The 14,355-nt window shown below is 38.3% G+C and overlaps 1 protein-coding gene across 12 annotated transcripts in view; it reads right to left on the reverse strand.

The window, feature by feature from the left end:
- Positions 1 to 14,355, reverse strand: part of LOC123702347 (zinc finger protein 181-like) — a 37,621-nt gene that overhangs the window by 13,301 nt on the left and 9,965 nt on the right. The window contains exon 5 of one of the 12 annotated variants that reach the window (XM_045650073.1): positions 424 to 1,488. The exons of 5 other annotated variants lie outside the window; for them this stretch is intronic. In XM_045650073.1, coding sequence (XP_045506029.1) covers positions 431 to 1,488 — 1,058 coding nt within the window. In that variant the 3' untranslated portion in view covers positions 424 to 430. Of the gene's footprint in view, positions 1 to 423; positions 1,489 to 2,167; positions 4,051 to 4,285; positions 5,385 to 5,702; positions 7,232 to 7,626; positions 8,725 to 10,464; positions 12,177 to 12,982; positions 14,124 to 14,355 lie in introns of those variants that run through there. 6 more of the 12 variants (XM_045650067.1, XM_045650072.1, XM_045650066.1 and 3 more) reach the window with 6 other exon arrangements.

The raw sequence follows: 14,355 nt of genomic DNA on the forward strand, positions 1-14,355 counted from the left end.
GCAAATGATGCAGACGAATATGATCTCTTAGTAACTCTGGTTCCAGGAATCTACCATCACAATAGGAACAATAGAACGCGCTGCGAAACCATCGAAAAGCCCACGCGGTAGAATGTTCCAGAATAGCGATAGCATTCCTTCTCATCATTGTCTTTGCGATGCGTTTCTCCGATTCCTCCGCGAGCTCGTTGTTGGCGCGTCTTCGGCGACGCATTTGTCGCGGACCTACATGTTCCTTCAACTTCTTAGGCCTTACTACCCCTGTATCCGCTATAGCGGAACCTAAAAAGAAAACGATACTTCGTTACTTAGTAACATTTTGGAAGTACTGTAATAGTGGATAGTGTTAAGGTATAACAATATTATAAAACACATATTCCCTATAAAATATTTATTCCAACAGTTCAATTATCACATCTTTAATCATTACCTACAAGTTACATCCGAATTCATCATGTACTTTAAGATGGGACCTAAGCGCTTTGCTCCGTAGAAAACATTTCCCACAAACATTACAAGAAAACTTCCTCTCCCCAGTATGTTTTACCATGTGCCTTTTCAATTCGTACGCAGTTTTAAAATGCCATTCACAATACGTGCAACTGAAGCTACGTTTTTGAGGAAAATGTACCGAACGGACGTGCAGCGCGCGTTTCCCACTCGTTTTAAACGTTTTCTCACAATAAGAACAATCGTAAGATACTTCTTTCACTTTATGCGCTTCGTTCAAATGGTTCATTCGTTCGTAATACCCGGAGAACCGCATGTCACATTGAGGGCATTCGTACCTCGGCCCCTTCGCATGCGCATTCGCCTTGTGATAATCCCTAGCCGCTCGCATCGTAAAGCTACGTCCACATTTATCGCACGGAAAGCATCCTTTAATATGAACTTCAGAATGTTTTCTTAAACGCGGCGCAGTCATATAACCTTTGCCGCATGTCGCGCAAATATAATGCTGATAATGCACATTCATATGCTCGTACAATTTCAAAAAGTTATTAAACTTCTCTTCGCAAAGCACGCACGACCAGAAATCCTTATTGAGGCTGAATGGTAGGACACCATCTGGGTAGGATTCGTCGAAGTCGAAATTGTGTTCTTGCACATGTCGCCTCATGTGGACCACGCCAGAGAAGGGGCATAAGCATATCCTACATACAGCATCTGTCACATCTACGTTTATTAGCGACATCTCTTTGAATTTACTGTATATATCCTGAACAGTATGCAAAGTTAGGCATACAGCTACATGTTCTCTAAGCTCATTGCAGCCAGTAAAGCTGTTTTCACAATAGGCACACTTAAATCTATTGGTCTTCCATCGAAATGGGGTCAAGACCCAACATTCTAGTATAGCACTAGCGTTCTTTTTCGTCGCAAATCTTGCTTCGGCTCTTGCGCTCCTTTGATATTTCGGTTTCTCGCTTTTAATTTGAGAGCACGATTCAATATCGTTTAAGGTGTTTTCGTCATTTCCAGATTGTCCTAGAAATAAAAGAAAATCTTGTGAGCTCTCTCTTCTTCGACTTTGATTTCTGTTTTAATATAAATTATGGTCTTCTTTACATTGATGAATATTTCACATGATATACGGGCGTTCTCTAGTATTTCAAATCCGTACGGTAATTTGAATGCTAAGGACGTTTGTTCTGTCAAGCAGAATATACGTAAATCATAACAGATTTGTCTGAAATTACTTATACTCGACCTAGACCAAAGGTACTTTCTCCCTATCATCACTACACATTGTAACAAAGAAAGTCGCTCCCCACTGTCGGTCTCTATAAATGCTAAATTAATTTTTAAAACTACGCAACGAACGTTGATATTTTTTTTTATTTAATGGATAGAGTGGTTCTCAATAAAGATTTTAGTATATAATTTGTTAAGTTTTAGACAAAGCGGGCGAAAAGCTATTTCATGATAAGACCAAGAACAATACAAATTAATTATCACTCGTTTATTTCCGACATCACATTTTAATTTATTTTCCAAATAAATATGTACAAGATTTCCTTAATAATAGCAGAATGCAGCAAAAATACCTTACAAATCAAAGTTATATATTTTTTTAATCATTGCCACATTCACAACTCCCGAAATTTCGGTCAATCTATAACTTACTACAATATACTACTTCTCTGAATGCTACAGGCTATGTACTACTGGCGAATCCGGGGCGGATAGCTAATTCTGTTAAGTCAGAGTGTTTATTATGTACACATAAAGAGGAAAGCATAACTTCTGCGTTCAAGGTACCAAATCGGCTATTATGCAGTTTGATAGTTTCTTAAATTATATACTTATTTAATAAAAATCACAACCAAGTTAAAAAAATATTGTGTATTGCGGCTTCTATTAAAGTAACTTAACTTTCATAATGTACATAAGAATTAGCGTAGTTTTCATTTACGATTAGCTAGGATACAGCAAACTTATAAATATGTTTAGGCCAATATTTAATTCATGGTTATAAGTATTTTATCGAACTTAAATAAATTACAATTTCAACTGGCTACTGATTCATATTCCTATTTCAATTTGTATTCCAATGAGGCTTCAATCACATATAATGTTTCTTAGCTATATGTTTGTCCAAGGACAGTTTCGACATAAACGCTCTAGCACAGTGCCCACACGAAAACCCATAATCAGCGTCCTTTTTAGACCTATGAGACTTAACATTATGGTGGTACTTCTGCGATCTTGTCTTAAACGTCATATGACAGGTGGTACATTCATACGCGTCTGCCCCTGGCTTAAAATTGTGAACTTCAATGAAATGCCGTTTCCTTAATTCCCACGTCGCAAACCGTGGCTTATTTTTACAGTGCATGCACATATAGGGCATAGTTGTATGCTGGGTCTTCATGTGAATACTCCTCTCTTCTAGCGTTGAAAAGGTCGCAACGCATCTGCTACAATTGTACTTATTTTCATGTGGAATTCTCTTATGAGCTCGTAAAGCCACCTCTGTAACGAAGCCTTCTCCACAAGTATCACATACGTAGTTCTGATAGTGCTCCGAAGTATGTTTCTTTAGCGAAAAGAAATCCATAAACTGCTGTTTGCATATCGCGCATTTCCAACTGGTACCGTCGTTTAGAGCGAACGGTAACACCCCTGGTTGAGCGTCAAAATTAATTGGCTGTTTGTGATCATTCTTCAAATGTGACAAAAGCTCGTCTAACGTATCTATTTTGATAAAGCACAATTTACATTGTAAATCCGTTATATCGACTTTGAGAAATTCTTTATTCATACGTCTGTTAAATACTGAGTTTATTTCAAAGTTCGCGTGTCTGGACGCCATGTGCTGTCTCAATCCATTGGGATTACCAGATTGCACCCTACAGAATATACAGTTAAAATTTTGCCCCCAAATCCGAAACGGTAGCGCGGTGGAGCATTTTAAAATGATCTCCGTATTGCTTCTATGTTTCAGCGCCTTTCCAAACCGAGGTGTATATGTGGCCGTGTAGCATTTTAAATTTCTTTCATGCTGTCGCAAACCGTGCTCTGATAGAAAGGTCGCACCGCATTTATCGCATGTGAAGATTTTAACATGAGACCGTAAGTGGCAATTTATTTCTGGAAAGTCGCGGAATACTTTATCACAGTCAAAGCAAATCCAGAGGCCGGTGTCTATTTGTTTAAACGGCAAGACGCCAAACGGTACGTCAAAGTTAACTGGCTTAGCATGTTCATTGGATATATGGTGCATAAAGCCGTCCACATTTTCAAAACTTTGGGTACATAAGTTACATTTAAAATTAGTGATGTCGATTTTCAAATCATCGACTACTTTATAAAAAGCGCTGTTGTAATCAGCGTTTTCATGGTTATCTTTCATATGGGTCCTTAATAAGTCCATAGTCTCTAGCTCATCGTGGCAATAGGCACAAACGATTCTATTAAATCGGGTTTTGAACGGAATCGCCGTTGAATGTCTAAGTATGAGAACCGCGTTTCGCCTTTGCGGGTTCTGGTTAACCGATCGTTCGAATAATCTCTTTGGGTTTTTCCTCTCAATTTCCCTTCTCGGCCCTAAAAAAGAAAAGTGCCACATCATTATTCCATTCCATACATTTCTGATTCAGCGACTACAAATCAGCATCGAAACTGCACGTCTAAATCACACCATATCTTCATGCGCTTTATTTGAATAGTGACACTTATCTTGGCCAAACAACTATTGTTAACGAACCTATTTAAAACAAATAATTAGACAGATCTTTATGTTTTACGTGATGTAAAGCCAATCGAAAGAAAACAAACAAAAACCAATTAACATGCTTTATTTCAACTGAATACAAATCAATCTTCAAAAACGACTTCCGGGTGGTGGGACCGCATGTGGCCTTGCAAGCTGACTTTTTGGGCAAACTGTTTTTCGCACATCAAACACGGGAACCGCTTCGTCTCACTGTGAATCCATAGATGCTGCTTCAAACTCCTGCTTCGCGTAAATAGCTTATGACAGACCCCGCACTCATAGTGCTTCTCGCCAGTATGTCCCAATCTGTGATCATCCATTTGTTTCTTGGACACAAACTTTAAGCCACAACACGGACATATATACCCTTCATCCGTGTGATTCAAACGAAAGTGCGAATAAAATGGCCTTCTCGAGTTGAATATTATGTCACAATCCGTGCACGCATACGTCAAGCCAGGCCGGCCGTGCACTTGGACGAAATGCTTCTGTTTCAGCTCCCACGACTTAAATTTCTCCCCACAGAGCACACAACAGAAACCCCAGCAAGATTTCGACACTTGCAAGTGCTCTTTCCTCTCTTCAGAAGTTGCGAATTCGCCCCAGCACTTGCGGCAAGTGAATTTACCAGAGTGACTGCACCGAATGTGGTATTTTAACGCTTCCACTGTCAAATAGTGCCTTCCGCAGACGTCGCACGTGTATTTCGAATAGTGGGACGTCGTATGTCTGCAGAGCTTTGTCATCGTCGGTAGTTTTTTATCGCAGAGGAAGCAGATAAACTGATCATTGTCCACTCTATACGGCTGCAAGCGTATTTCGGCGCTCAGGTCTATGTCGCAATCGTGATACTCGCATAGATGTCTGGCTATTTCCTGTATGTCATTGCAGGGTAAGCTACAGATCCTGCACTTTAAATTCGTGCAGTCAACTTTCAAGTACTCTTTGCCTTTCGCACAATGCGCGAATGCAGTAGATATCGTGAAGGTCTTATGATTTTCGTCCATGTGTTGTCTATATTCGCTCGGCAGATGGAAATCGTCGCGACAATACACACAGCACAATGTATTCCCCCGGAGTCTGAACGGATAAAGCGTTGAATATTTCAATACCTCCTCGGCGTTTCTTTTCGATTTCTGATTCACTTGATTCACTCCGTTTGACTCTAGAAAAGAAAAAAATCCATAGGTCACTGATGTAGGTCGGTTATTACCACGGGTCTAATTTGATAGAATGAAAAATATTTTTATCTCGACGAAAAGAGATCTCAAATTGTGAATTCTTATGAAATATTTTGGGTAATGTAGAACTGTAAAAAAATATTCATTCGGTTTAATTTAATAGGTATGTAATAATTGCATTGAACACATAATATTGTGCATTTTATGGGCATACGTTTTAGAATTATAATCGATCAATATCCACATCCACTCATTTTAGACAAGGCAAGGTAATCACGAAATAAACATAAAATACAAAATAATACTGATATAATATATTATATTTAGCCTCAATTACAACTGACTTATAAATCAAAATGCTTTCTCGCGACATGTTTATCTAGGAACAGCTGAGTAGTAAAGGCTTTTGGGCAGCTATGGCACGGATAGTTCAATTCAGAGTCCTTCTTCATTCTATGCGTCCTCGCCATATGATTATACTTCCCCGATCTCGTCTTGAACGTTTTCTGACACGCCGAGCATTCATATTTATCCGCTCCAGTCTTATAATTGTGCACTTCCATCAAGTGCTTTTTACGCAACTCCCAGTTAGCGAAGCGAGGTTTATCTTTACAGTAGACACACATGTATGGTGTGGTTGTATGCTGAGTTTTTACATGGATATTTCGCTCTTGTAACGTAGAGAACGTTGCTATACACCGACTGCAGTTGTATTTATTCTCATGCGGTATTTTCGTGTGCGCTACCATCGCTGATTCCGTGATAAACCCCTCACCACACGTATCACAGACGTAGTTCTGAAAATGTTCCGACGTATGTTTCTTGAGAGAAACAAAGTCTTTAAACTCATTCGGACACATGGTACATTTCCATATCGATCCATCGTTCAAGCGAAAGGGTAACAGACCTATCTGCGCATCAGTGATAATCGGTTGCTGATGATCATTCTTCAAATGGTACGTCAACGTTTCGAAATTCTCTATGGGCATGAAGCAAAGTTTACATTGTAAGTCTGTTATATCGATTTTCAAGTATTCCTTGCCGAGTTTCTTATAAAAGGCTGTTTGTACTTCGTAATTCTCATGTTGAGTGGCCACATGAGCTCTCAAACTACTTGGGTTATTCGTTTGTACCCTACAAAATACACAATTGAAATTGCTTTTCCACGTTCTAAACGGACATGCTGTGGAACACTGGAGTATGATCTCAGCATTCGTACGAGGTTTGAGCATCCTGCCGTTTCTTGCTTTGTAAGCCGATCTCAAACACTTGACCTGCCTATGATGGTCTTTTAGCGCGTGATCAGACACAAAAGTGGTTCCGCATTTATCGCAGCTATAATTCATAAAATGAGTTAGTATGTGACGGTTGAAATGGATAAACTCTTTGCTAATTTTCTGACAGTACACACATAGCCATTGATTGCAATCATTTTGTTTGTAGGGTAGTACGCCAAACCGCGCATTGAACCTAACAGGCTTATTATGCTCTCGCGACAGATGCCCCATTAGGGTATCAACGTCTTGTATGTCCTGATCGCACAGCGTGCACTTCAAACCAGTGATATCAATTTTAACTAAATTATCCTTAGTCCTATAGAACACGTTTTTAAAGTCGGAATTCAAATGGTCGGCTCTCATGTGAAATCTTAGATTGGCTAACGAGTCATAATCATCGTGACAGTACGCGCAAAGTATTTGACTGAACCTCATTTTAAATGGATATGCTGTTGAGTATTTTAAGATGAGCTCCGCGTTACGACGCTGCGGAGTTTGATATACGAGTATTATTCTCTTAGCGTCATTACGCCCGCGTATTTCCAATTTGGACCCTAAAAACAAAAAACAAATTGGTCAGTCAAACAACCAATGCGGTATTCTACAAACGGTACGGTAACAATCCATGCACGTAACTTCAACTTCAACAAAGTTAATTTCATTTTAAACACAATATGGGTAACTATTTTGCTAAGGGTCGACGATCGAAGTTTTTTTGTGGTTGGTTTTATAAATACTACATCGAAACGATTTGAGACGTTTTATTGAATTAATGGTCGAACGAATGTCGTAGGATATTTGAGTGATGAAATGAATAAGGGCTATGTTTAATAATACGATATTAATGTGAAAAATATTTTGACTTTACGTGTTTCATTCTTCAGAATGTTCTTAACATAACCCTCCCATAACAAATTCGCAATTATATAGGCATAATTGAAATCCAAGATTTTCAAATTTTCTTTATTTCAGAACAGAATTACAAATAATCCATACTAAGCAATCTGCACATCAGGATGGTGAGTTTTCATATGCGACTTATAACTGACCCGCTGATTAAACTTCTTATTGCACGGCTTACACTCAAACCTCTTCACTTCATTATGAATCCACATGTGTTGGCTCAAATTGGCTTTCCGTGGAAACGACTTGAAACATACAGTACAATCGAATAGTTTCACACCAGTATGTACAACCAAATGCTGTTCCAATAAACGCTTGGTACTAAACTTTTTGCCACAAAACGAACAGACGAAGCAAAGCGCTGCGTGAGTAGTTACAAAATGATTCTTGTATGTATATCGCGTATCAAATTTCAGCGCGCATTCCGGGCAAGAATACGTCCTTTTCACTTGGCCATGCACTTTCACCAAATGCTCCTCTTTTTCCGACCATTTCATGAACCGTTGCAAACACATCGAACAGTGGTAGGACCAGCATTTAGAATTCTTCTCGACGTGTTCACGTTTCGCTTCCAAAGAACCAAACGTCTGTTTGCAGCGTCTACATATTCTCGCTGCGGATATATGAGTAAAGTTTATGTGATGTTGCAAGGAAGTTTTAGTCGGGTAGGATTTGCCGCACTCTTCACACGTAAAGTTCTGGTAGTGGCTCGACATATGCCTGCTGAGTTGGCGCAAGCATGGAAAATTCTTGTCACACAACCCGCAGAGGAGTTTATCATTTTCAAACTTGAAGGGCTGCACTCCCAATTGCACATCAAAGTTGATTTTCAAGTCGTGCGCATCGTTCAGATGGTGTGCCGCGTCTACGATCTTGTCGAAAGGCGTATTACATTGTCGGCAGCGTAGTTCTGTACAGTCTACTTTCAAATAGCCTTCGTAAGGGCAGTGCGAGAACACAGTTTTCACTTTGATAGTATCGTGTTCCGCGTTCATGTGCTTTCTGAACTCCGACGGATCCGTGTAATCCTCGCAACAGAACACGCACATTACCGTGTTCTCTGGCAATCGGAATGGGTAGACGGTACAATATTTGACGATAATTTCGGCGTTTCGTCTCACGACCGACAAGGGGACCGGGTTGTCTAGAACACACAGAAATGCCTTGTCATTTGCTGATATTTGAGTCCTAATCTTTGCAATTAAATTAAAGGGTGCTAAGTCAGTTATTTTCGCTTCATGGTAGAATTACTGTTTGCTTGTATTATAGATTATTCAGTTATTAACCGACTTCAAAAAAAAGGAGGAGGTTATCAATTCGGCCGGTATGTTTTTTTTTTTTTTTTTTTTTTATGTATGTACACCGATTACTCCGAGGTTTCTGAACCGATTTACGTGATTCTTTTTTTGTTCGATGCGGGATGGTGTCGAATTGGTCCCATAAAAATTTTATTCGGATAGGCCCAGTAGTTTTTATTTTATGAGCATTTTTGTCTGTGCAAGTTTGAAGTCGGTTGTTTTTAACGCAGTTATTGACTTGTTTGGTAGTATTCAGGTCCTATTGATGCCAATATTGAAATCAATCTATATAGTATTGCTTGAAATTTTGTATTATTTTTTGTAGCTTTTATGTTCTACGATTAATTGCATAGTAATCACTACATAGTATAAAACAAAGTCGCTTTCTCTGTCCCTACATCTCTATTTCATGTATGCTTAAATCTTTAAAACTACGCAACAGATTTTGATGCGGTTTTTTTTAAAAGATAGTGATTATCGAGGAATGTTTTAGGTTATATAATTTATTGGGTTTGGATAAAGCGGGCGAAGCCACGAGCAGGTCGCTAGTATGAAATCTGATTAAAATTTATTAAACACAAAAAGATGTAATAAATTGAAATAAAAGTCTAAAATCGTTCAACACAAATGTATTTATTGAAACGGCAAACTTAATTAACCAATAATTAACTCAAAAATCGTAATTCTTAATAATAATATGTTATCATAAAGATACAATCGTTATACTCTCATAGTTGGCATTTATACAATATAATCATATTAAAAACAACAAAACTAAAGAAAAGAAAGATGTTCTGAGAAATTTTATGAACACCACAGAGCCACCGCCTTCTTGACTACACAAATTGTACATCCTACTATTTTAGTATATAAATATTATACATAGTATAAAACAAAGTCGCTTTTCTTCTTTCTTCATGTACGCTTAAATCTTTAAAACTACGCAACGGATTTTTATGCGGTTTTTTTTAATAGATAGAGTCATTCAAGAGGAAGGTATATAATCTATTAGGTTTTATACAAAGCGGGCGGTAAGCTAGAAAATATTAAATTATAACAACTAACGTGGAAACATTAATTGATTTATTCTTTCACATATAACGTGTGTATCATTAACATGGTCAATGCCGTTTATTTATTTTCTTCAAGCTGCTTAAACAACATATTGAAAAAAAACCGTGACTCGTATTTTGGCAGTGAATTTCTCACCCATTTTATGACTTTCGTTCTCTCTCTAATTCGATGAATCAGAAAGAGATAGTTTACAACTTTTTGGTACATTGTTAAATGTCCATTTGTATTGAAAAATTTTCCACAATGTATAGTTTATGAGTAATAAAATAGTGGACGCATATTTTATCATTTTTATCCCAAGACATAATAGTTTTATAAATTTATAAAGAATAGAAAAAATTCGATCACGAGGCGGGACTTGAACTCGAGTCAAACCGGGGCGGATGCCTGACCAAATCAGCTACTCGTGACCTGCCAGAGCGATCGAATTTATTCTATTCTTTCAGTTTTATGCGTCTAAGGGACACACCGTAATAGTTTTATAAGCGTGGTGGTGGTGTGTGGTGGTGGTGGTGTGTGTCTATGCCTATCTGTAAAATCGTTACTTTCGAACGGGTGATTGAATTTTACTGCGATTTTTTATATCGAAAGTCTGCATGTCCCGTTCCGAGTTATTTCCGATAGAATCAATGAATCATGTAAAGATAATTGGCGATCTTATATTTCAAATAGAAATTCTAAAACAAATTGCAGGTAATTTAATAATTAGTGTTGAGCCGTGATAAATTATTATTAAGATGTTATAATTTAAGAATTGACTCTATTCGCATAATATAGAATGGGATGCTAAATAATGTATCTCCTATCAAGGACTGCAAGAACTTTCGATTATTGTATATTTTTCGATCCATCTTCTGCATGCCAAAACAAAAATAATATTTCAATTTGTTATACCTATGATTTTAAAATGCATTACTTAAAAAAAATATGGTTGCGAGTTGCGAAACTTTGGATCGGGCATCAGTGTTGAATAATAATTATCCCATGATTTTTACAAAGCATGACAAGGTGACATTTAACACGTATTCTTTAACTTTTTTTACTTCGCTCATAGTGTCTTCTACTCACACTATCATATTATAGAACTAAGAACTTTCCACTTAACCACATAGATTCTATCAAACGTCACTCTTATCAACACTGAGCAGGATCTTAACGTTTTTATTTTGCATATCTTGATAATCCTCGAGATCCGGGTGGTACGACTTCATATGGCTCTTCCATGTCACCCTTTGATTGAACTGCTTATTACACAGCGTACAGCCAAACCTCTTGAGTTCACTATGTATCCACAAATGCTGTATCAGATTCTTTTTCCTCGGAAAAGATTTCGAGCACACCGGGCAAGGGAACAGCTTCTCTTTAGTGTGTACCACCCTGTGTTCATCCAAGTTCTTTTTCGTATCGAATTTAAGCCCGCAACACGTGCAAATGTATACGTCTTCTGTATGCGTCAGTCTAAAGTGCGTTCTATATCTTTTCCTATCATCAAACACTTCTGGACACTCCGGACAGACATATGTCTTTTTCGACACGCCGTGTACTTCACTCAAGTGTGTTTGCTTGCTTTTCCACGAGACGAATCTCTCGTTGCATATGTTACACATGTTGGTCCAGCACTTTTTCGACGTGTTTATGTGTTCGCGTTTCGCTTCCAGCGTGTCAAAGGTAATTTTGCACTTTCTGCATATTCTGTTCCCCCCACTGTGTGAGTAGGTTATATGATGTTTTAATGTCGTTATAGTGGAGTAGGATTTCCCACAAGCTTCGCAGGTATACTTCGAGAAATGCGACTGCGTGTGTCTGCTCAATTGTCTGAGGCATATCGCCTTACTGGGGCACAGTGCGCACATGAGTTTATCACCTTCCAACCGGAACGGCTGTATACCAAGATCCTGAGACACATCTAGCGGTTTCTGGTGCGCATCGAATAGATGGCTTGCTGCGTTTTCCAGCGTATCAAGCCTCACTTGGCATATGCGACATGAAAGGTCCGTTATATCTGCTTTAAGGAAGCCCTCTGTTACGTGCGCGAACGCCATGCGCACTTTGAACGTCGCATGTTCGTCAACCATGTGCTTTCTATAGCTGGGGCCGTCATGGAAGCTCTCACAGCAATACACACAGACCATATACTCCTCGGGCAGTCGGAACGGGTACAATGTCGTGTATTTCACCAGTATCTCTGCGTTCCGCTTGGCCATTATATACTCATTGCATACTTCTAGAACAAAAAGAAATGCCGGTGGTCATTTAGATGGTCTTTGGCATGTGTCTTCTTCTTCTATGTCTTGTGGTGGCTTGATTTTAGGATTTATATCTATGGGGTACGCTTAAAAAGGGCACGGACTATATCTTTTCCTTATAGTTTTATGAGAAAAGGATTAGGATGCATTCACGGTATGGTACCAAAGCAAAGGGTATGTTAATAGCGTTGTATTATGAGGAATAATTGTTTAAATCATGTTATGATTTATTTTGATGATATGATTTGAAAACAAATAAAATGAAGTATGTAAGTATATTTTTAAATAATTACTACAACTATGTAGTAATAATATGGTCAAAGTTATTTTAACTAAATATAGAGATCTTTTAAACATAATAACTCCGAATTTTCTTTAATTATTTACCAATATAAAACTTAACTTATAAAATGATAACAACAATAAATTCCTTAATCAATTTGTGCATCATCTTATAACAACATAACAATCTTATATTTAATGATATGATACATTTACCCTGAGGCCCGTTTTCATTTCCATTTATCCGAAAAATAAACAAAAAAAATCTTTATAATTAAAAGAAAAGGATGTTTTTATAATTACTTATTAGTATATAGTTTATTTATTTAGTATATAGTATATATTTAGTATATACTTAGATATTTATGTATAGAAAATACAATCGATCAACTTTCAATTTACTTTCGCATCGTACAAAAGCATACAGGGTGTCCCACTGTTGGTATACTAAGCGCGAAGGGATATATGGATGTATAACTATAAACTAAACGTATGATGCTTTTTAAATAAAATATAACAAAACAATACGACAATACTTTGTATCTAAATCGGATCGGACGCGAAACGCAAAAAAGCTCATGACGTCATCAATCAAAAATCCACCAATTCTGGGTGATACGATTTCATATGCGTCTTCCAACTGACCCTCTGGTTAAACTGCTTATTGCACATCTTACATTCGAACCGCTTGTATTCACTGTGCACCCAACTGTGCTGTATCAAATTCTTCTTCCTAGCAAACGACTTCGAACAGACCGTACATGTGAACGCCTTCTCTTTAGTATGGGACACAACATGTTCATCCAACGCTCTCTTATTATCGAATTGTAGACCGCAAAACGAGCACGTGAATATATTATTCGTATGCGATAGTACAAAGTGCGCTCTATACGGCGTCCACTTATTGAACACCATCGAACATTCCGGGCATTTATACTCCTTTGGCCCTTGTCCATGTACTTCGGCACAATGGGCGAATTTGGCCTTCCTCGTTAAGAAACGCATCCCGCAGAACGCACAGCTCATCGGCCAGCACTTCTCCGAGCTCAGTATGTGTTGCCTACGCGCTTCTGTATTCTGAAACACTTGCTTACACTTCATGCACACTTTGGCATCACTATGACCGTACTGTGCGTGTCGCTGCAAGTTCTCCCTATTTATATACGATTTGCCACAGGTCTCGCACGTGTACTTATGGTAATGGCTACTCGTGTGCCGGCTCAGTTCGCGCAGACACGGCACTTTGACGCTGCACAACGCGCAAACCCACCTCTCTTGACCCAGTTTGAACATTTGCATACCAATTTCAACGTCCGTATTGATATCTTTCCCATGTGCCACTAGTAAATGCTTCGATATTTCTTCTAGAGTATCCAATTGGACAGTACATATTCTACACTTGAGTTCCGTACAGTCGACTTTAAGATACTCCGTATAATTGTTGCCAACGTGCGCGAAAGCAGTTTTAACATTGAACTGCGCATGTTCGGTATTCATGTGATCTCTATACGCTTGCGGGTCGTCATAACTATCGCAGCAGTAGACGCAAACCATCGAATTATTCGGTATCCTAAACGGATACGCAGTCGAGTATTTCAAGACTACCTTAGCGTTGAGACGCGCACCGACTAACCAATCGACTTCTAGAACAAACAAGAAATAAATGCCGTTGACATGTGCTCTACTGGTTAGATAAATATATGGTGTTAGATAGATGGTCTTTAGTCGATAACTTAATGAATTCTCGCTCATATTTTAAAGTTAGTTATTATAAAGTAGGTTTACAAACGCGCAAACACCTTTGTACGTGGATGATTGGATGGATAACATATTTTTTATTTTGATTCATTTTTTGTATTTTTTGTATTAGTGGTT

This window comes from Colias croceus, chromosome 23, assembly GCF_905220415.1.
Source record: "Colias croceus chromosome 23, ilColCroc2.1".
NCBI lineage: Eukaryota > Metazoa > Arthropoda > Insecta > Lepidoptera > Pieridae > Colias > Colias croceus.